At 51.1% G+C, this 22,747-nt stretch overlaps 6 protein-coding genes and 2 pseudogenes across 8 annotated transcripts, besides 2 other annotated features; 5 read left to right on the plus strand and 3 right to left on the minus strand.

The window, feature by feature from the left end:
- Nucleotides 1-249: 249 nt before the first annotated feature.
- Nucleotides 250-2,021, minus strand: NCS57_00326600 (Aa-trans domain-containing protein; the record flags this gene model as incomplete). The annotated part of the gene is made up of 5 exons (XM_053053275.1): nt 250-665; nt 835-1,110; nt 1,172-1,363; nt 1,421-1,682; nt 1,740-2,021. The coding sequence occupies 5 exons, from the start codon at nt 2,019-2,021 to the stop codon at nt 250-252; spliced, it is 1,428 nt and encodes a 475-aa protein (XP_052918521.1).
- Nucleotides 2,022-3,077: 1,056 nt separating this feature from the next.
- Nucleotides 3,078-5,237, minus strand: NCS57_00326700 (Amine oxidase; the record flags this gene model as incomplete). The annotated part of the gene is made up of 3 exons (XM_053053276.1): nt 5,178-5,237; nt 4,692-5,123; nt 3,078-4,637 (listed from the first exon to the last, which is right to left on the minus strand). Exons 1-3 carry the CDS (start codon nt 5,229-5,231, stop codon nt 3,078-3,080), a joined length of 2,046 nt encoding a protein of 681 aa, XP_052918522.1. The 5' UTR covers nt 5,232-5,237.
- A 690-nt stretch (nt 5,238-5,927) lies between these two features.
- NCS57_00326800 (Aldedh domain-containing protein) lies at nt 5,928-7,479 on the plus strand (the record flags this gene model as incomplete). The annotated part of the gene is made up of 2 exons (XM_053053277.1): nt 5,928-6,039; nt 6,095-7,479. 2 exons carry the CDS (start codon nt 5,928-5,930, stop codon nt 7,477-7,479), a joined length of 1,497 nt encoding a protein of 498 aa, XP_052918523.1.
- Nucleotides 7,480-8,449: 970 nt separating this feature from the next.
- Nucleotides 8,450-10,431, plus strand: NCS57_00326900 (Amidase domain-containing protein; the record flags this gene model as incomplete). Its single annotated transcript, XM_053053278.1, has 7 exons — nt 8,450-8,719; nt 8,770-8,892; nt 8,945-9,596; nt 9,647-9,696; nt 9,743-9,880; nt 9,935-10,232; nt 10,292-10,431. 7 exons carry the CDS (start codon nt 8,450-8,452, stop codon nt 10,429-10,431), a joined length of 1,671 nt encoding a protein of 556 aa, XP_052918524.1.
- A 551-nt stretch (nt 10,432-10,982) lies between these two features.
- NCS57_00327000 lies at nt 10,983-13,173 on the plus strand (annotated as a pseudogene). Its single transcript has 6 exons — nt 10,983-11,110; nt 11,160-11,222; nt 11,285-11,431; nt 11,476-11,804; nt 11,851-12,740; nt 12,790-13,173.
- Nucleotides 10,983-13,173: a sequence feature.
- Nucleotides 13,174-18,827: 5,654 nt separating this feature from the next.
- On the plus strand, nt 18,828-19,304 carry NCS57_00327100 (CENP-V/GFA domain-containing protein; the record flags this gene model as incomplete). The annotated part of the gene is made up of 2 exons (XM_053053279.1): nt 18,828-18,893; nt 18,954-19,304. The coding sequence occupies 2 exons, from the start codon at nt 18,828-18,830 to the stop codon at nt 19,302-19,304; spliced, it is 417 nt and encodes a 138-aa protein (XP_052918525.1).
- Nucleotides 19,305-19,916: 612 nt separating this feature from the next.
- On the plus strand, nt 19,917-20,654 carry NCS57_00327200 (ThuA domain-containing protein; the record flags this gene model as incomplete). The annotated part of the gene is made up of 1 exon (XM_053053280.1): nt 19,917-20,654. One exon carries the CDS (start codon nt 19,917-19,919, stop codon nt 20,652-20,654), a length of 738 nt encoding a protein of 245 aa, XP_052918526.1.
- Nucleotides 20,655-20,849: 195 nt separating this feature from the next.
- NCS57_00327300 lies at nt 20,850-22,391 on the minus strand (annotated as a pseudogene). Its single transcript has 3 exons — nt 21,409-22,391; nt 21,111-21,357; nt 20,850-21,050 (listed from the first exon to the last, which is right to left on the minus strand).
- Nucleotides 20,850-22,391: a sequence feature.
- Nucleotides 22,392-22,747: the final 356 nt, after the last annotated feature.

Consider the following 22,747-nt stretch of genomic DNA (forward strand, 5'->3'; position numbering starts at 1 on the left):
TCAATTGAGACTAACTTTACCATTGCTAGCCTTACTCCTGCAATACCTAATTGACCATCCTACAGTTAAGGGTTTAACTAGCCTACGCGTGGCCGATGACTGAGCTTTGATGGGCATATTATGGTGTAATATTGTGTTCATTGGGGTACTGGTGATTGTTTCTTATCTACCGAAACGGGCCATGCTGAAACAGCTTGTGCAGTGTAGCCTCTCGCTAGGGAATACATCCGAGGCGCGGGACCCTCTGGCTTAGACAGAGTTGGAGTTGTCTGCGCAAGTCCAGGCCTTGGAGCCCCCGTCAGCCCTGTACGAATCAACGATTGCAACCACAGATCCGTAAGTTCCGCCTATCATCAGGAATGTCCCGGACACAATGAGCATGACGTTCAAGGCCACCAAGAACATCCACTTGAGCGATCTATCCGTTCTTCCGTTCCAGTTGTCATACAGCCACATGCATCCAAGCGGCTGGAAGCACATCATAGTTCCCAAAAGTGCGCCAATAAGAGAGACGAGGCCACTGAAGAGGGGAATACCGCTGGCGATGAGGTATGCAACGATGGCCACGGTGAACACGCAACCAAGCCAAGTCGCCCAGTGGATAAAGGTATTTGTGGTCAGGTGCTTCGATCCCCGAAGAATCCGGAGAAAGAAGTGCTTGCTCGCTACCTTTGCATTGTTAGTGACTATGTGAAACACTCTGTGGTTATGTGATACTCACATGGGTACTCAACGTCGAACTGACACACAACCCGGGGAGGGCAATCCCATAGCTAATTTGCTTGAGGAGTTTCCCTGCTGACCCAAGAGCAGGGGAGGTAACATATGACCCACAGAAGTAATAGACGATAATGCCAATGATGAGGTAGGTGATTGTCGCAACAGATTGACAAAGGATCAACGCTTTGGTGTAGTGACGAGGGTTACGCATCTCGGCCACGATTGGGAAGAAGAAGGGCGTGCCAATGTAGGCGAAGATAAAGGTCGAGATGGCCGTCATGGCCTCAGTGAAGCTGGGGCTGCCGAAAGCCTTCCAGTCAGACTTCCAGGGGCCTTTGGGTGCGCTGTCAGGACGATCCTGAACCGCCACGGCGATAGTGACGATAAGGACTGGCCACGTTAGTAACACTTTCATATCATATCCCATACCTTGACAGGGATAGACACCTACTTGAAGTAAGGATAGAGAACAGTCCGGCCCATGCAAGAAAACTGATCCGGTCGAGGGTTCGCAGACTAGCGAAACAAATGACGATGATGGCCGCAACCGCGACGAATACTGCGGTACATGTTCCGTGAGTGGAAACGGCGTTGAAAGAGATCGAAACACTGAGCATGCCAGAGCCCGCAACAAATATGAGGACTGTCTCGTAGTCATGAGTCAACAGGAGCCATTGGCGGATATCTTGCTCGCACTTACACAGAATATAGCAAAAGCCCATAATCTCACGACCAACGCGGCCAAAAATGATTCCAGCTGCATCATCAATACCGTAGATCTCACGATGGTTAAGCTTGAATTCGCCAATGACGTAGCTGCCCCAAGTCGAGAGAGCAGCGATAATCATCATACAGATGACGCCGGGGATCATACCGAGGACATCGAACGCGGAGGGGATGGATAATACACCTAGACCAATCTGACACTTCATCATGATGACTGATGTTCCGATCCATCCCACCTCGAAAGCAGTAAATGTTAGTAGAATGTTAACTTAGAGAGAGGAGAGTCGACTTACATTGCGGTAATTTGGGCCATCCTCTGTGATTTCTCCAAACACGGCATCTTGGATCAGGGTAGGGTCATCAGCGATCTCGCCGTTCTTGGGGGAAACCGCAGTCAAGCCCTCCGGGGTCTCTATCTTCTTTTCAGTTTGGGCCTTCATCTTGAATGCTCTAGAGGTAATGGTGCTTGTTTGACATGAGATGGAGATGGAGATGAGCAGATTGTGGAGGGAAGAGAGGCATTTATACCATTCGGGAAAGTAATTGTAAAGATCCCCGTACTTTGGTATCCCCATATTCCAGGTTCCCCAGCTTGTTCATGTCGGGGAAGATGGAGCTCGCCCACCCGTCACCTCGACTCGGTAGGGACTAGTAAATGGACAAGGACTTGTCGTGTGCCCCTAAAGCGCCCCATTGGAGAAGCCATGACGTAAAGGGATACGCCTGAGGGATTTAGATAAGACTTGGGGGTGAAAAGGAGGCCACTTGAAACTAGCGACGGTGTCCGTTGGGCCGGTCCGTTAGCATGGATCGAAGGACGGAGAACGGGAGACTCTCCTCGGGCCGGGTCGAGAGAAATGATGTTGAAAATGCGGCCACGTGATGGATTCGGAGTCTCCAAGTTATCCGAACACTGGCTGGACAGAGGGACCAAAGGGCTTGGAATGGTCAGCCAGGTTATGGGAGCAAACAAAGCATTTCTCTTGACAAAGTGAGAAGCCTCAGCAATGCCTAAATACAGTCTTCAATCCGAGATCCGGCGCCTGTCATTGCCTTATTCTCGAAATAACTCAAGTCGTTCTTGCTTTACGGCAAGCGCGCAGTTTGCCTCATTCTTACGGGCCCATTTGGTCATCTTGCAAGGAGTGTACTGCCCCTTGGTAGATGAGCGACCCAGGTTAGCCTATCTACCCCCTCCAAGTGTTTGGTTAGTTTTGTTGAGTTTTTGTTGAACTGCCTTACGTGAAGGGAATGGAACCCTGATGATGCTCGGGCCCCAAAACTATTTGATTGGAAGCATCAAATGGTGGCGGTGAGATGATTGCCGCGGTTGACACTATCAACGCGTGGCAAGAAGAAAACCATATGGGTTCTAACGTTACTCTGAGGAGATACGAGATGGTATACGGCTAGAACGCAAAACTTGAAGCATCTATGTGATCAATCTTGAAAGCTAATTTTCTAGTTCTTAGTGTAGAGTCTTTGGTCAAAGTTGAAAATCCCAGGCCTGGCTCATCCAGCAGATTTAAAGCGACATTATCACCTTTGCTCTAGCAGTGACATATTCTACGCTATTTCTACTCTTCTCATTTCTCAAAGTCAAATCTTAACAACTCTGATTGCTCCTTAGGTTACAGCCTAGAGTGGCAGCAATGGCTAGGCTTCTCCTCCTCCGTGTACAGAATGCTCTTGTTCTTCTCCTGGGTCGACACGGCCACGTCCAGGCCCGGATTGCCAGAAAAGAAGTTGACAGGCTTGAGACCGACCATCATCTTTTCATTAGGCATAACAGGCCAATCTTCGATTCGGGGGTTGTGGGTTGAACCAAAGGTGTGCCAGATAACAATGTCAGTGTTCCTCACCGACTGGGAGACTCCCGTGCTGTTGCGCTTCGAAATACGCGAGGCAATGCCATCACCGCCAGATGATTGCATCGTGTGCTTTCCAGAGGGGAAGTGATCATCGTCTTCATATCGCGTCACCCAAACTGCATGCTTGCCAAACTCTGACCGCTTGGCGTGGAAAGAGTCTGGGTGGGAGAGGAGCATCTGGCTGTAGGCGGGCATGAGCTTGAACCCCACGGGTGTGTTCGTGATGTGATTTATCTTGTTCTCGTTGATAAACTTGAAGACGCGGGCCTTTGTGAAGTCGAGATCGAATCCGCCCTCTTTCTCAACGATCTTTTGCTCCGTCACGTAACCGACACCGAACGGGTTGTGTACAGCTGGGTCCCCGACGGGCAAGGCCTTGGATTCCTCGATGGCAAGCGAGTTGGCGTGACCATCCACGGCAGGGTCGATGCGGAGGCTGAAGATGTGCTGGTGGTAGGGAGCCAAGACTCCTGGTGCAACAACTGTGCCGTAAGGGACCTTTTCCTTGAGGCCAACCTCGGAGGGCACTGTTGAGAGGATTCCAGTGGCGCGGACTTCGTAAAAGATGGAGGCATCCTGGCAGAAGTGAAAGGCAAAGATGTACTCGTAGTTGCTGACAGTGATGATGGTCTGTAGCACAAGAATTCGAGAACGAGTCACCACGGCGTTTCCGGTTCGGAAGTTGGTGTGCTTCCACAAGATACCATCATCCTGCTCGTGGCAGCAAATGACGTTGGGCATCTTCATGGGCTCTCCGGCGCTGGTGTTGTGGTAGCCGTCAAAGTACTTGATAGTTCCAAGACAGTCACAACCCAGCTGCAGGTTATTGGCGTTGATTCCCGCTCCGTCGTTACCCAAATCAAAAGCCGCCTTGCGGGGATAAGGAGCGCGGGGGTCGCCGTAGGGGACAAACATCTCGGCAAGGGATAGGCGATAGAAGAGGCTTCGTCCGTCGTAGCAGATGTCGTGGAGAGTCATGCCCTCGCGGTAGTTGAAGCCGACTCGGAAGCTCCACTTCTCCCAGGTCAGGTAGTTCCCGCGGATCTTGAAGGATGGGCCTTCGGGCTGGATGACCTGGTATGGCTTGGTCGTGGTCCTAGGGCTGGGTCGTAGATCAGGGTGGTATTCACTTGCGGCAGTGGCGTGGATTCTCTGTCGATCAAAGGTACGGGGCTCGTTGTGAATTCGCTCGTTCGGGGTAATAGGTAAACGGTAGACCTTCGTGACTTGCAACTGCTCCGAGACTTCGGCACACACATCGAGTGGGTAGGCGTAGTAGTTTGCATCCGGATTCTCCAGCAGGCGGAGATAGAACCAGCACTACTCAAGAGTCAATCTCTGGAACACTGACCAATAGGTCAAGGGCTGACCTACCATGGTGACACGCTGGGTCATGTCGTTCATTCCATCAGTTGCATATGCCCACGGTTCAACGACAACAGTGGCGCCAGCGGGAAGGTTGAGGCTGCTGATCTCGTCCTGGACTCGTTTGTCGGCCAAGCAGGCCTCCTCAACCTTTCTCATGTAATCGGAGTCGATGTAAGAGTGCTTGCCCTTGTGGTGCTGCTTGGCCGTGACGTGGCTGTTGTCGAGGTCGACCAACAGTTCAAAGAGCTCATGGTTGCCAGTCTTGCTCTCGAGAACCACCTCGACACGCGCACATCGTGTCGGAGGCTGGCCTGTTGGTTGGTTGCGATGCTCCTTCTCCAAGAAGTGAATCATCTCCTTCTTGGGGGGCTCTCGCAGGGTGATGACGCGGAAGTTGATATCCCGGCCAGCAAAGTGCGGCCGGACAATGTCTGCAGCCTGGAAACAAGTGTTAGTCTGGCAATTGAATCCATTATGCCATTGGACACTCACCCTAGAAATCTCATCGGGCTGGAGGGGGTCGAAAGGGTGGATAGAAAGCGACATGATGATGAGATGGGTGGCTGGCAGGGACGTAGATGATTGCGTACACAGATGATTAGATTATTCGAAGACAAGCTTGGAGAAGAAGCTGAATCTAGGGTATTATACTTGCTACGATCCCGGGGCCGGCATTGAAACCTGAAGGCGCGAGGATTGTCGAAGCAAGGAGCCGGTTCAGCACCGAGACCTACCCCCCTCTTTCTGGACAAACTTTCATTGACTAAGCATAACTCGCCGAGTCACAAGACTGGGCCATGATAAGCCACTCAAGCGAGACATGGTGCAAGTTGAACATTTTTTTTTTTTTTTTTTCAAGTCGGCTATGCCTTTGGAGGTGCGGCCGTGAAACAGCGGAATCACCTCCAAAGGTATGGCTCAGTAATAGGGTATCATCTGCCTGCCCCGGAGTCACGGCCTCCCATCTACTTCCGCTGCGGGGTACGGAGATCGGACCTCCAAAGGAAAGGCGGCTGTGGGTCTTGGTATTTGTGGAGGTGGATCGGTCGCCGAGAGCCGGACTTTGACATGGCCAGGGCGGAGTCCGGCCACGGTCCATGCAGGCGACACCGGCAACGGCCGGTTAGGTGAGTAATAAGCCTTCATCAAGACTGTGTTATATATCGTTCAAGGGTGGCACAAGCTGTTGTGGAACGCAATACACCACGGACTTCTCAATCACTCAATCACACCACCGAAATCATGTCTTCCCAGTTGCCCTTCAAGCTCGACCAGCCATCTCTCTTACACGACGGTGCACTTTTGAACGGCGCATGGGTCCAGTCAAAGACTGGAGAAACCTTTCAAGTCGAAGGTAAGATCATGTGCTGAGTCAAGGATCAAGGATTGCGTCTAACTGGAAACTGCAGAACCAGGGACCGGAAGGGCGTTTGCAACTTGCCCAACAAACAAGGTTGTTGATGTTGATGCCTTTGTCGAAACGTCGCACGAGGCCTTCTCCAAGTACCGCCACGTCAATCCCCGCGTACGAGCCAAGATACTTTTGAAATGGCATGACTTAATAGCCGACGCTCGTGAAGACATTGCCAAGCTGGTCACCTACGAAACGGGCAAGCCACTCGCAGAGGCCCGTGGAGAAGTTGACTATGCCCTTGGATTTGCTTGGTGGTTTGCCGGAGAAGCGGAGAGGATTCGAGGATCTGTTGCTATCCCTTCCATCTCGGAGCGACGCACCTTTGTCGTCAAGCAGCCCATCGGCGTGACCGTCGCACTTGTCCCCTGGAACTTTCCAGTTGCCATGATCATTCGGAAAGTCGCCGCAGCTCTCGCAGCGGGCTGCAGCATGATCGTGAAACCATCGCCAGAAACGCCCCTGAGCACTCTGGCGCTGGCTGACCTTGCCCTCCGCGCTGGTGTCCCGCCTGGTGTCTTTAATGTCATCACGACAGATAACGATAATACGCCAGCCGTGAGCGAGAGTCTATGTAAACACCCACTCGTCCGCAAGGTGACCTTTACCGGCAGTACGGCGGTTGGAAAGCTTATTGCGAGACACTGTGCCGACGGCCTCAAGAAGGTCACACTTGAGCTAGGTGGTAATTGCCCGTTCATCGTTTTCGACGATGGAGACCTTGAACAGGCTGTGTCGGCCTTGATGATCCTGAAGTGGCGTACCGCTGGACAAGCTTGCACTCACGCCAATCGGGTCTATGTTCAAAGTGGCGTCTACGACAAGTTCGCAAAGATGATCCTCGAAGCGACACAAAAGCTTCGTGTCGGTCACGGCGTCGAGCCCTCTACCACTATGGGGGCTCTTACCACCCCCCGTGGCATCCAGAAGTTGGAAAACCACATTTTCGACGCTGTTTCCAAGGGAGGCAAGATTCTCTGTGGCGGTAAAAGACCGGATCGCGATGGTTATTTCTTCGAACCCACCATCATCTCTAACATGATTTCATCCATGTTGACGACGAATGAAGAGATATTCGGCCCCCTTCTTGGCCTATACAAGTTTAACACAGAAGAAGAGGTTGTCAAGGCTGCGAACGACACCTCGATGGGTCTTGCGTCCTACTTCTTCACCAGCGACACCAGTAGAACTTGGAGGCTGCTTGAGAACCTCGAGGCAGGAATGATTGGGATGAACACGGGTAACTCCTCTGGAGCAGAGTCTCCTTTTGGGGGGATCAAGGAGTCAGGATATGGCAAAGAGGCCGGAAAGGACGTTGCCATCGAAGAGTACCTGATTGCCAAGACTGGTACTTTGACGGTTGGATCGATGGCCAAATTGTAGTTAATTTGCCATAGCGGTATTAGTTAATAGTGAGATATTTAGAGAAATACCGTCCCTTTTCACATTTTCCGCCTTCACTATGTCTTTATATATCTGCAGAATCTGGTTAAGCAATGTGTAGAACACAATGTACCACTATGCCAAAGCAAAAGTGAAGATATCTTTCAACAGATGCCGAGGCCAATTGCTCGCTCTATGCTGCTCAAAACAATGGTTCAAGCTTCCCATACACTCATTGGATCGTCCTCTTGATGACCAGCATGACAATTGTTGTTCCACTCATGCTCTTAAGAGACGAAGCCTGGTCAGTACCCATCCACTGATCCTTCCATACAATACAGCCAAGCAATTCTCCCATTCGTGGCCAAAATTTGCCTTTGGGTCATTCAGACCCTGTAATTTGTTAAAAATCAAGTTTCTCTGAAGCATCTGGTGAAATACGAAGCTTACAGGGCTAACCCACACAAGAGGCCGTGTCTCCACAGAGAAGTAGGCTCGTAATTGAGTTTCCGGGTCCGTGTGGGTCTCAAGGTCCGCGTGGGGACGGAGAATGAAGCGGAAATTAATCCCGCCTCCGGCCCGGCCCGGCGTCTACACCACGACTGCTCGCATTGGCAATTGGGATCGTAATGTGGTTGAGATGTTTGCTGCTGAAGGAACCGATGTGACGAAGCGGTCGTCCCGACCCTAATTGGCCAAGGGTGGGGGTAAGACGGCGTTCCTCCCGTCACAAGGTGGACAAACTCCGCCCACACACGATAATGCCGAGCCGGAACGGGCTTGAGAATGAGATGGAGCCCTTTTCGACAACCTGGGGCTTTCTGTGAGGGGGCGGAGTAGCCTTTGGAGGTTAAAACTAGAATAAAAAGAGGGCTGCTGCCAATCTCAATCGTATCATGCTCACACTGTTCCCTGGCTCCCCGGACTCTGGTTAACCCTTGCTTGCATACCATTCGCTACGGGCAAGGACATGGCTGCGAACTGGCAGAACATTTCCAAAGAGGCACAGGCCAATCTGTTGCAGTCAATTCCCCCGCGGTGGAGGATTGATGCAACGTCATATGACCACCTCTCGGATGTTACTCGCGTGCCTCTCACATGTGGCCTCCTCAGCCCGAGACAGATCGAGATTACCGAGCTCACAGTTACAGAACTTGCAGCTTGCATACGATCGCGTGCGTTAAGGGCGACTGAGATCTTGGAAGCCTTTGTCGGACGGGCTGCCATCGCCCACCAGCTTGTAAGCACAGGTTTCAATAACGGACATGGCGTGTATTGATGATGAAGCAGGTCTTTTGCCTGACAGACTGGTTCTATGATGAGGCTTTGGAGCGTTGCAAGGCTCTCGATGCCATGCTGGATAGCGGTGGTGAGCCAATAGGCCCTTTACATGGTATCCCGGTTGCTCTGAAGGTATGATGTACGCAGATTTCTATGCGATCATCGCTGAAAATTCGCACCAAAGGATACCTACAGCGTCAAGGGCCATGTTACGACACGTGGCTATGTCATCAATAAGGCCGAACCGACCATATCGGGTCACGACTCAGACGTTGTGCGAATCTTGCGGGAAGCAGGCGCCGTCTTTTTCTGCAGGACCGCCATGCCCCAGACGGGGTTCATCCTGGAAACTGTCAGCAACCTTTGGGGACGCACGCTCAATCCCTTCAATAGGAACCTAGGTGCCGGGGGTAGCTCTGGAGGAGATGGTGCCTTGGTTGCCATGAAAGGTTGCCCCATTGCACCCTCGTCCGACATTGGCGGCTCTATTCGCGCACCGGCCGCTTTTAATGGGCTCTACGCTCTTCGACCTACGGCGATGCGCGTTCCCAAGAATCTGTGGGAGGGTACCATGACTGGGCAGATGTCCATCAGGGACTCTGCCGGCCCGGTGTGTCACTCGGTCGATGACGTCCGTCTCTTTACCCGCCTTTTGGTTGCCAACGAGAAGGCTCGGTACGACACCAATGCTGTTCCCGTCCCATGGAGGGAGGTTAAATTGCCACAAAAGTTATGCGTCGGTATCATGAAGTGGGACCGCGTTGTCATGCCTCAGCCCCCGGTGCTCAGGGCTATTGAGCACACCCAGAGAGTCCTCCTGGAAGCTGGATACGAAGGTCTGCCCGCGAGAAATCATTGCACTGCACTGGGTGCTAACCTTTGGAAGTTGTCGAGTTCGAGCCCCCCTTTGACTGCTGGGAGTTGGTTAAGTGCTTCGTATGGCGTCTCTTGCTGAGAGTGAGTACCTAGCTAACTGTTATAGTTTGACATTAACTTTCAAATGGGAGGGCAAGACACCATCGTCAGAGTTACCGATGCCGGAGAACCTCTTGTTCCAGCCTTTGCCGACCTCCTGAAAGTATACAGCGCCATGTCTCTCACTGCCTCTGAGTCTATGCAGGTAGGCCATATCTCAGCCAATCCCTAAATGGCGGAACTGACGTTTCCGATGCAGCTTAACCTCAAGATGAGAGCCTTCAAAGTTCAATTTGCGAACGCTTGGGACAAGACAAAGGACTCGACACCCACCGGCCGTCCAATCGACGCGCTCATCTGTCCCGTCGCCCCGTCGGCCGGCATTCCTCACGACTTCAACATTTACTGGGGATACACTTGCATGTGGAACCTCCTCGATTATCCTTCGACTGTGTTGCCGATCCCGAACTTCAAGATTACCTCAGAGACGGACCCTCCCGACCTGGCTTACCATCCTTTGACGACGAATCCATACGACAAGGCCAACCATGAAATGTGTAAGTTCTTTGTCTACTTACTTGGTACCTCTGTTGACTCGGGCTAATTCTCTCCATAGACAACCCCGCGCTCTTCTCGAACCAGCCGTCGACTATTCAAATCGTGGGGAGGCCATTTGATGACGAAGAGCTCATTGAGATCACTGCTGCAATTGACGAGCAGCTACGAAGCAAAGATATAATCTCCCCCAAGCTATAGATGTAGTAATAAAGTAGGAGCTCTCTTTCAATCAGTCTGAGTGTAAACGTTATGAAGAATTGGGGCTCGTTGCCAACTGTGTAGACCATTGCTCCTCGAACCATGCATTCGGGTAATATCATTTTCCGTGTAACCAAGTGTCAAACTGAAGGGAATCCTAACTAGCTCAGTGGTGATTCCTGAGGATGACATCATGTTTCTCCGAGTAGAAATAGAACTAATGCGAACTAAATTCTCATGGTTAGAAACTCCGTTCACGTGGAAGATCAAAGCGGGCACGGATTTTCCTAGTCCGCTCACGTGCAACCTCCTCCGCTGGGACCCCAAACGTTGCCATAGCCACACAAGCCTCGACACCCATCCTGCACAAGACCCGGGGATACACTTGGTTTTCCAACTCCGTCCTCCAGATCTCCACGCCGTTCCGAGAATGAATTCGCAGTCCGGGGTAAACGAGCCCAAGACCCGGCGGGCCTGCGAACCCTGCAGGTTACCTACACCTACATTGTACGTCTTATGTTGCGTCCAGTCGACTAACCTCTGTGGCCAGGCGAAAGAAGACAAAGTGTCCAGCCGAGAAGCCTGTCTGCTCGTTTTGTACTCGTCTTAACCAGACCTGCTACTACCTCCCTCGCGATCAGCGACTGAATGAAGGGAGAGGAAGTCGAGTGATGAAGGGGTAAGCCTCTCTGTTGAGAGACATGTTCAAGTTAACATGCCGCTCGTAGGTCGTCTAAGGAGCGCGTCAAGAACTTGGAGTCGAGGGTGGGCCAAATCTATGACATGTTACAGTTCGTCTCCATCGTCGCTTTGTCTCTCTTTTTACCTTTCTATAACCTGACTTGCTCGCCAGATCTCTTACCGATAGAAACGATGATGCCGCCGCGGAGCCAATCCTGCCCTCCCTCTCTGAACAACGGCTCAACTCCACAAGCGATATTAACATCATATCTAACCCCTCCAACTCGCCCGTCAGTCCGCCCTTCGATGTAGAGGTTTGGTGAGTGCTGGGCTTGATCGACTCGTGCTCTGCTGACAGTTAAGGTCTCCTTCCAACCCAGAGCCCCCAGCTCGAGTCTTGGATTATCTGGTCAACGTCTACCAAACCAAGATCTACTTTCAGCCGCTTCCATTGTTAGCCCTTGCTGACCTGCCTACTCGAGTTCCACACTTCCCGCGTTATCTTCGCTGGAGCTTTCTATCGCTATGCCTCCGCCACTCGGAAAGCTACTTCTATCGCGAGAGGGAGGCACAGGCTGTCGAATTTTATACGACTTCCTCCCAAGAACTCACGATGAGCTTGGCAGCTGAGGGAGTAGCAACGGCCGAAGTGATACAGTCCCTTTGCTTGCTAGCACTGGGCGACATAATGGGTTCGTCTTCTCAGCCATTGGTTTGTGTTTTCGGTTCTAAATGCAGAAGTAAACAAACAGACCCGGGCCTGGATGTCTATCGGAGCTGCTGCAAGACTAGTATCTCTGCAAATGCTGAGTAGACAGAGCACCTCGAGGACCTCCGACGATGAGGAGACATATTCCAGATGCTACTGGAGCGTGTTCACATTGGAGAAGGCGTATTCGCCGGCGATTATAGTCTTGGAACGTCTCGACAACCCGCCTCCGCTCCCTCCCAGTCCTCCTCTCCCTGCCCCCGCAGCAGACCCCGACACTGAAGGTGACATTATTACTTCAGACAACAGCGACCCGGGGATTGTCGCTCCTAGCATTCAGATCATTTCGATATGGGGAGATATCACAGCATATCTAGGAGAAATTCGACTTGGAAAGACAGAAATACCATGGTCCTCCAACTCAACCTATTCACGACTCATGGTGAGACTTCAGGAGTTTGAACTGGACCTCAGCCCGCCTCACCGCTTCGAAAACATTCTCGTCAAGCGTCGGACTCCTACGGAGCTCCTCAACTACAGAGAGTACTGGACGCCGTGGACGATAATGCAACTATCCTCTCACGCAGCCCTGGCAGTGCTCCACCATCCCTTCATTCACCTAGTGGCCCTCCGGGATCGGTCTCGCAAGACACAACCCAAGATCTTTCTCCAACAGGTCGTGGATCAGGCCCTATTTCACACAGGCTGGGTGATTCGGTTGTTGCAGACCTTCGAACAGATGGAGCTCGAAGTAAATGATCCTATCATGGGACATCAGGTTGCGGCGACTGCGATTATTCCCTGGCTTTTCCAGTTTGCGCAAGATCATCATATTGCAGAGAAAGCACGCGAAGGTCTTTATCTATGTGAGAGGTTCCTTGAGCGTCTTTCTCTTCGCTGGCCTCATATACGCTACAAGGTTGGTCTTCTACAGGCCACAATGGAGGCTTCTGTTAATACTATGATAGCTACGAGTCCTCCGTGATCTTCATTCCGCGGCCGAGAACGGTCTGGGCAGTCCCATGGTCACTTTCAACACGGCCAGTTTCTGGAAGATCCTCGACTCGCCTCCTCCAGACAACATTTCAGGCGATCCCTGCAACTCGGCTGAAGCGTCAACATCGTCTAACAGCGATCCAAACGCTACTCTTCGTGTCACGACTAAGTTTGTTCAGCCTTGGGTGGATGAGCACTCAGGACAGAAGATGAGCCAAGTGGACCCGCCGTTCTTCTCGCCTGATGTGGGTAGCGATTCTATGGGGCAAGTCTCACTGGATGACTTCTTTTCCCAGTTTGCGATTAATGAGGCGTTGTGGACTCAACCAGGCGTTGGGAGCTCGGGCTTGATATAGACTTTAGACATAGGTGATGTTTCACGCTACCTAACGCCACTGTGTTTATAACTACTTCCATTACAGTCACGGCTGATGCCCTCTTCTTGAGAGGTGCGACGTTACGATCTTCTGGCTCAGTTAACCCATCGAGGGCCGGGCTCCAACTATAATAAAGAACACATTTTTAACACATCATAGCATCATATCCCAATGCTAACACAGTGGCCTTTTTTTTTTAACCTTCTGCTGCCTGCAGTAGAAGAGTCATACCTAGCTGCAGGAAGTTTTTCATTACAGAAGGAATGCATTTCTTCGGCACTACCAGGCCGCTCTGGTCGACTAGCATCGGGTCTAGGTGTCTTGGGATCCTGGGGAAATATGGAGTGACTCGAAGCCAGAGTTAGATCAAATTTGAAGGATGATGACCGAGGGACCTGGCTGCGAAACGGAGGGGAAAAAACATATATTTTAACAGTCACGCATCAAACCAAATTCCAACAACCCATAGCAACTGTCTTCTGCTAGCAGTCGGCATCTCTCATCATCGAAACCGGCCTCTCGTTCATCGACCCAACATTAAAACAAAGACCAAAACAAGCCTCAGGGAGGAGATATTGACTCCATGAAAGCATTCACGGGCAAAATAAGTCGAAAGAAGAAATCCTAGCCCAACGGTCAGTATGACACAGTTCAACATATTTAAGCCACTCACACACACTATCCAGAATCATAATCCCGTATCAGTATAGCTCCAGACTGAGGCGCCTCTGCAATGGTCTGGATGTGTTGGGAAGCGTTAGGCTTTTGACCCTCCTCAGATTGTGGTTCCCTTTAATCACGTCCTGGTTTCCATCTGTGACTTTGGGGGGAAGAGGCCCGCTTCCAAGGAGCTTCAGACGATCTTCCAGATTGATAATCGTCTCCTGCCTCTCCTTTTGTTCTTCTGTGTCATCCTCGTCTAGATCATCGAGATCGCCTTCCCCGAGTTGATCGTTTGCATCTCTGGCCCTCGTCAAGTGTTCGTAGGCTTGCTGGACGAACGATGCTTGCAAGTCGGAGGCAGCAGAGGACTCCTTTAGAAATTCAGCGTCCTCCGCGAACTGGCTGGCAAGATACGCCTCTACTAAAAATACATTCCAGAGGTTAGGGTCCGCTTTGTTCCTCCAGATTTCGTGGGCGGAAAGAAGGAGTACTCTTCGCTGAGGGAATCTTCGTTGGTAGAGGGTAACCGTGCTCGCTAGTATGAGCCCTCTTGGGAAAGACAAAGAAAAATTGGCAAGGTAACGAGAAGTGGCATCGCTTAGTACCATCTCTGCCGCGGTAACATCTCCAACCTCGCAATAGTGCTGTCCAAGGGATAGATAACAGCAAACTGCTTCGTCCCAACCGTCATCTTGGCAGAGGTATGTGTCAATCCTCTTGAGGCAAAGAAGTGTCCAGCTTCGGCGGAAATTCGGAACAACATGATCTTCCAAGTCTTCTGCACAGCTTTCCCACCATTCTCCTTCCATATCCAGATCCGTCGGGTCTTCATTCGCCCCCAACGGCCAGATGCACGCCTTCCGCAGCGAAAAGCAGTGCAGGAGGCGCTGATAGTCCAGTTCGATAGATCCGAGTCGCCCGAGCTTGTCCACCAAGGGGCCAATTTTTTGAAAGTCTTGTGTTCTTCTCTCATCATGGAAGAAATGCCGAAGTTGCAGGAACTTTAAGAATGTCAACTCAGATCGCTCGTATTCGCCGACAAGAGCAAGATGGGTTGCTAGCTCGGGAAGATCGTTGATGTTCTCCGTGTACAGTGGAAGCTGTTCATCGGTTGGTAATGAAATAGCACCATCTGCTGCCTTGCAGTACCAGGACCGGGCTTCCTCTGCGTCTCCTTGTATAACGAGAGACGCCGCAATGCGGATCTGAGTTACACGTTGAGTATGTCTGTGGGACTTTTGCTTTTTTTTATCCCAGCCTGAAGGCTCAAGGAAGTCCAGGATCTTCAAACCAACAACGACGCATTTTTGGGTGTCGTTCAAGAAATACAAAGTTTCCTGTTGGACCAGTAGTGAGTTCAGAGACAGTGTGTGTTTCGACCCTTCGCCCAAAGCCACAGCCTCGCCCGCCCATGACGCTGCCTCGGCGTAATGTCCCTTGGCAGAGTATTCTTTTGCAATCAAGTATAGGCAATTGATCCTCGACCTGATTCCACTCGCGGTGTTACAGAGCAAGTACTCCCACATGTGGTTACTAGTTTTCTTGTGCTCCTTGCCCACGAGATCCTTCAGACGACATGCTGTCTCCTTGGCAACTTCCTTGCCCTGATATATCAATGAACGTGTTAGGCAAACAAGCGCTTGCACCTTATACAACTGGTTCTGCGGCTGTGGGGGAAGCTGATCGAGTATACCGAGTGCTTGCCACAGAATGTCCTCGACGTCATCCCAGTCCTTGTCATCCTCAAGGTATGTCCCAAATGCAATGTCCAGGAGACTTGCAGCTTCGAATAGATCCCTATTGCCCCTTGATTTCCTACTAGAAATTATTGCTAATCTCTTAGCCATAGGAAAATCGCCCCGGTAAGCTGCAAGTGCCTGGCCGAGGAAGATCATAGGGACTGGAAGCGAATCCATTGAAAGAGCCATGAGGCCTGTAGCCATTTCGCTGGAGCCTCCCCAAGCGCTGGAAAGGGCTTGGACCTTTTGGGAGACTTTTCGTGTGCCGAGATTATGTGGCTGGGCTAGGTAGTCGGTCAAGGCAAGAAATGGTGTTTCTCGTATCCTCCACATCAGCTTTTCAGGCTTGCTCAAGCCTGCCAAAGGTTGGAAATCTCTCTTCTGGGGAAGATCCACGGGAAAGAGTAAGGATAGCGCTTTCCATGACTCGTAACGGCCGTCGGCAGGGCCGAATTGGTGCCTCCGGTGCTCTAACTCGATTTCGTACGCGTGAATGAATTGTGAAATTGGCAGATTGATGCCGGCGTCCACCAACTCAAACCAGTACAAAAACTCGCCCATCTCGCCATCATGTAGCCCATTTTGAGCAATCGAAGCCGCATACTCGAAAAGGAGGCATGCTTGTCTTGTCCCTGCGAACTGAGCGAGATAGGGATTTGCCCAACTTCCACGCCCGAGATCCAGAGCCTTTGCAAAATGATAAGGGAAGAATTTGGTCGAGTGGAGGAAGAAAGGGTATTTGGAAGGTAGGTCTCGGGGGCCGTTGTCTGTAAGCGGATATCCCCAGTCCAATGTCTTCATGTAACCAAGGCAAGCAGCGCACATAGATTGCTGAACATCCCCAGGATCAACTCGGAAGTAATCAATGTCTGAGTCTTCAACTCTCCATTCTTCAGCCGGACGGGTCAGGAAGTCTGCTGCGGAAGTGTGGACAAGATGATAGCGGCCTTCAGTGACACGGAGAAAATCACCACAAGAATCAGCGATGCCCTCCATGGCTATCAAGTCGTCCTCGATGTTCCCGCTCGTATTCTCCTGTGCAGCATACGCGTAACAAATCTCCTCCGCCGTGAGAGGCTCAGGGCATGCGAGGATGGTAGAAAGAATCCCGCGGGCACGCTTCATCGAGATTGAGGGCTTTGTCAAGGTGCCCCCGGTTCGGCTCATCAACCGTTGAAACAGTCGGTGGTACTCGCGGTCGAGATCACGAGGCGCTTGGCTCAGAGTCTTCTTGATTTCCCGAATACTGTAGCATCGTCGCAGCTCCTTGAATACTAAGCTGGCCCAGAGAAACATGATTTGTGATTTGGCCTCGAGGGTCGTCCGAACAAGCTCCACAATCTCCGCATTCTGTATAGTGAGGGCATCCTGCAACTCGACTGTGATGAATCTTCGCATGTCATGCTGTACCAGGCTTTCTGTGACTTCGATGGTTGGCGGTGATTCTCTCAGGAGCGTGCGCATAGCGGGTTCGCGTCCAGATATGAGTAGATGAATCTTCGGGTGTTGTTCCACAAGAGCGAAGACGGCTTGCAAGCACTTGTCCCCTCGACTGGTCCAGTTATCAGTGGATTCATCGATACCGTCAATGATGCAGTAGATGTCAGAATCGACCAGACGTAATGCTTTGTGAATAACACCCAGGACATTGCGCTCATTGAGACTGGGTTCTGTAACCAATGGCGTTGATAGTTGCTGAAACTTGACGTCTGGAAGGTGACTCAAAAGCTGCCACAGAATGGTGCGTAAGAGATCCAGGAGCTTCCGCTGGGTTTCACTGCCAGCCCAAAAGGAGAAGTGCAAGGCAATTTCTCCCTTGTCATTCAACCTTTCGGCAATGGACTTGACCAAAACGGATTTGCCGCATCCCTTGATACCGTAAAGGCACAGAATGCGGCCAAGGTAGTTTGTTGAAGGGGAGGGTGATTTGCTAACCCACGGGGTAAATACAGCATGTGACCAGACCCATTCGCAGGTTTGGTCAACCCTTCTGGGGATAAAGCTGTCGTTCGATGGTCTGAGAAGCGTGCGCAGTTTCAGCCTCAAATCAGAATATGAAATTTCCAATAGCTCTGGGCGGAATTAGAACTGTGGCGAACCTTGCATGCTTCCATGACTTGAGTACTCACCTTCAGCCTGCCTGTCATGATGATGGGCAAGGATCAACGTCAGAGATGTTTTAGCCTGTGTGAGGCGGGTAAGCGACTCCTTGAGGGTCTTGTCAAGGCTGGTTGTTAAGAAAATTGCCTTTCGAAAGAATCTGGCGGGGTCCTTGGTGATCTTGGAAGATTGAAGTTTGTCCTTGATGGAGGAGAGCTCAAGCCGTAACTGAGTCAAAGCAGGGGAGAGCCTCTGCAATTGAGATTGGCCAAGGGGATTTTGTCGCCATCTCTTTTGAAGGTCCTTGAGGGTTTCTTCAAGGTCTTTCAGCTGCAGATGCAACTCTTCCGCTGTTGTCGTGGCAACCTTTCTCTTGGCCAGCCCTTGAACCGCCGTGGTCAGGCCTTGAACGATCTCGATGAGGCCGGGAATGGCCGCGACAACGCCAACCACTTCCATTGTGGATGCGGGCGCCGCCAAGATTCAGAAAGGGCAGCTCCAAGTCAATTGATCATCTTTAACATGCTTTCGGTTGATTTGGAAAGAAGACAATATTCAAGTCGGGTTGAAAACGACGGACAGTGCGGGGTTTTCGTCTTGCAGATTGTCATACCCCAGAGCCAGATTCTGCCTGGACGCCTTCAGCTGCTGGTCCTATTTTTATAAAAGCTTGGCGCGTAAGGCTCTCAATAAGGCTTATTAATGCCGGAGCTGTGCCTTGGGTATCAATTATTCTGGCGCCCGTTTCGTTGTGGTACATCTCCGGGATAACTGAGCCAGAAGACCGAGGTCGGCAATGACAGGTATTAAGCCTACGAGACAGGGCCACTTCACAGATGGGGCCGATTTAGTCACTTGCGAAGTGAGCCGAGAAGAGACATCGGAGGCAGAGTGGGATGTGACGAGGAAGTCTTACGTGAAGAGGCCTTCATTGTGAAAAGATTTGGTAAGCAGCCCACCAACGTTGGTTGAAGCAATATAAAAGAACCTCGTAAGCTAAACGCCCTTCCAAACACTCAGACATTCCAGTTGCACATTGCAAGGTCGATTGCAAAACTGGTTGAGCTTGCTGCTCCTTGAAGGCACAACCCAACACGGACCTCGAAACACCCGTTAAGGCACTCGAGCAGAATGGCTACCGGTTCATGCGCCTGCGGCCTTCTGAAATACTCTTTCAACAGCGAGCCTCTCGTCTGCGTATGACTTGACCTTGTATTGCTATGTGTTCTTTCTGCTGATTTGCATCTTGATTCTCAGGCGCTGTGTCACTGCAACGGTTGCAAGCGATCCTCCAGCTCTGTTTACACCCACAACCTTCTCGTACCGGCCGCCACCTTCACGACCTCGGGCATCGCCAAGATATATGGGGACAAGGGGCAATCAGGGAAAAATCGATCTTTCCACTTCTGCCAGGAATGCGGGACCACCCTTTACATCGTGAGCGAGAACATACCAGGGGTCGTTGTCGTCAAGGCGGGCACTCTAGATGACTTGAGCTTAAACGAGATAAAGTATAGACCTACTGTTGAGATTTTCTGCAAGGAAAAGTACAGCTGGTTGCCGGATATCGAAGGGGCTAGGAAGTTCAATGGTGCCATGGGACATTGAATAGTTGCGAGGAGCTTTCAACGAAGGGGATATGCGTGTCGAGAGATCACTGAACGTATTGCAGTACCCTAGTTAGCGAGCACGCCAGGGGTTGGGCAGCGAGGATGATTGTGAATAAAACTCAAGAGGGAATTCAATGATAGGAATGTTGGGTAGAGCGTTAGTGATCTCTAATTGTCAAGCTGACTGCGTTGGAGCTAAAGAGGCTCAATGAAGAGCAGGTCAGAGAAATAGAGAGCCTTGACCAGGGTAATATTGAATCCATAAGCGCTACGGCTAAAAGTTCCAGAGCCTGCTTCTGCCAAGGCATTTAACTCTAGCTCGGCTATTTATTTATAGCCTAGATCTGTATTAGGAAGTGATTGGTTTATCTTTTCAGCCGTAGGTTGCATGTCCTCCTGCCCGGAGAAGCTATCGGGGAGGATGCCGATATCTCGATTAATAAGCCGGCCAAAACGAAAACCGGAGCAAAAAACCGTGGACAGCTCAGAGACTGGGATATATTTAACGCTTCTTTTGTAAAATATCCGACTATTCAGCACGACTGAGGACAAGGCCTTATCCTTGTAGTAGATCCATCATAACTTATCTTGCAACTCCGTCACCAGGAACATGTCCTTTATCACGACAGCAGATACCGTGCCCGAAACCACACTACAGCCTCCCTTTCGGGTCCTTGCCTTCTCCAAGACATCTGGTTATCGTCACGAGTGCATCCCTGTCAACATCGCCGCTCTACGTGCCCTTGGCGATCGGACGCGCCTATTTACCCTCGATGCAACGGAGGACGCGGAGATACTGACCCCGGGTACCCTTGCTGGCTACGCGACCGTTATTTTCCTTCACACCACTGGTCCTTTTCTGAATGAAGCCCAGATGACTGCCCTGCAGTCCTATGTACGGGGCGGCGGCGGCTTTGTCGGCATTCACGCCGCTGCGAGTGGTAATAAGGAGTCTGAATGGTATGGCCGTCTCGTCGGTGCGCACTTTGACTACCACCCTGCACCAGAGGAGGGAACGCTGGTGATCGAAGATGCGGGGCATGAGATTATGTCGGGTAACTCGGGCGGTGAGCGGCGGTGGATGGATGAGTGGTATAACTTCAAGACACACCCTCGGGACAACACGAACCTGCATGTGCTGGTACGCGGCGACACCAGTTCATTCCAGGGCGGCAATATGGGTGACGACCACCCGCTTGTCTGGTGTCAGGAGTTTGAAGGCGGTCGGTCATTCTATACGGCTCTGGGACACTTTGACGAGGCCTATGAGGATGAGTGGTTCATGGGCCAGTTGGAGCGTGCCATTGTGTGGACTTCGGGTGTGGGCAAGATGAAAGCCGATAAATAGATACGCCCAAGAGTACCTTCGGAATACCAGAGAGCTTGATGAAATCCTCTAGGTCTAGGAGGAGGGCCATGCCTATGTCCGCTACCGACATAATATTGCCGGAAACGGGTGCCTTAAGCTTGAGGGCATGACATTTAGTTTGAGTGCGTGTTTCTACCTGAGATGACTCTCCTCAACAAGGCATCACATCTAACCAAATATAAAGGAGAAATTATGTGTCTTTGGTTTCAAAGTGTCAGGAACAAATGGTCCAAACTCGTCTTCCGGTGCCCAGGGGATTTCGAGGATCTCAGACAATGTTTGAATCAGGATGGCATCATCGGAGGCCATTCTTCCAAGAAAACTTTGAGCGAGTCGGAGATAATCTATGCCAGAGGAGAGAACTTGAGACAGGTGCTAGTCGTACATGAGATTAGTCCAGACTTTCAGTAAATGGATAAATGTTTAGCTCATTACCTTGGTTGCTTCATGATGTTGATGCACAGAATCATGAGCTATGCTTTGGGCTGCCACCTCTTCGAATATGGAGAGCCACGACAAAGATTTTCCCACATCACAGCCTTTTCTTGAAGACATGTCGTGGAGGAAACACGTCAGTTCCCTGATCCCAGTCACGCCTGGTTGTGCATGGAACCCGACTACATCGTTACTGACAGCGGCTAGAAGAACAAGAGCGGCAGAGGTGGGATACACCAAAACACGCCTATGTATGTTAGTGTATTTTTGCAGGGACGTGGGAACATGGTAGACATACCAAAGAGCTGCGAACTGCTGTGTGGGTAGACAATGCATCAAACGAATTGTCGCTCGTGCCCATGGTATGCAGTCGCCCAAAGAGTTAGCACCTCTCACACTCCGCAACTTCATTTTTAAATCGTGGAATATGAAGTGCAACACAATAACCGGCAGTGGTAGAGTATCCCAACCAGGGTGGTATTCTTCACGAGGCTGGGACGCTGAAGGGATGTTGGCTTTCCAATTTTCCAGATCCTGATCCAATCGTTCGGCTCTCAATGAGAGATCTTGCTGCGATGAGCGTTTTGCAGTACCGGAAAGCAGCTGACGGTATGTGTCTAGCTGAATCTTGGCCAGTTCGGCTCGCATTCTCATAATGTTGGCACCAAAGTTCATGTCTCGCACTTCAGGACACCCAACAGGATCCGATGGGTTTTCGGTCGGGAGATCTTTGTCTGAAAGGTCCGATATAATCGGAGGTATACCAATCCTAAAAGCTAGATCAATATCCAGGGAAGCGAGAGTCCAGAAGACGCGCAGCTGGCTCTGCGTCTCGACAAAGCCCTTGTGAGAGCGTGAAACCTCGCACGTCTGGTACGCACGTAGCGCAAGCGTGTTGAGATGAGAGGCCATATGAAGATCCGCGTTGCCCAGCATGAACATGGCCATGATGAGTATCGCTTCATGGGCCAATGAGCTGGAGCCTTGAAACACAAACATGGGAACTGTGGAAAAGGCGCTCTTGAAGTATGCCCACGCCGCAGGTGAGAGATCGGCAAATGCAGAGTTTGCAGTTTTGCATTGGATTCCTAGTGCGAGCGACGCATTGCCGATTGCCAGTCTGGCCGATTTATCGACATCGTTGTCGGATTCCCGAGGCGTTAGAAGCTCTTGAAAGTGGCTCATGTCAAGAACGGGATACATCTCGCTGATGTCTTGGATTATGTCGTCGAGCCTTGACAAGACTTTGCTGTGGCCATGCTGTGGACTAAACAATTGCATCTTGAATGCGCCTGTTTTGGTTACAGCTCGTATAAATTCGATGAAGTGCATTTGGAGAAATACTGGGCGAGGGCCCGGCTGTTGGATGTTGGGGACTTGGTTGGAAGGTTCCGTGATACAGGTTCTCTCCAAGGACGACAAGTGCAATGTTGTCAGGTTCTGGCTCATGGAATTGGCTTGGGTGGGGGCCGTGCTCGTCGTGGTTGGCTCCAATAATGCGGACGGGGAGTTGTTTTTGTCTTGGACCTGGCCTCCGCCACTGACATCAAATGACTCTGTGGAACTAGAAGAGCCTGGCTTAAGGGACTCTTCAAGTCGTTTGAGCCTCTCCTCCAATTTGTGTGCATACTCCTTGC

This window comes from Fusarium keratoplasticum, chromosome 2 (genome assembly GCF_025433545.1).
Source record: "Fusarium keratoplasticum isolate Fu6.1 chromosome 2, whole genome shotgun sequence".
Classification (NCBI taxonomy): Eukaryota; Fungi; Ascomycota; class Sordariomycetes; order Hypocreales; family Nectriaceae; genus Fusarium; species Fusarium keratoplasticum.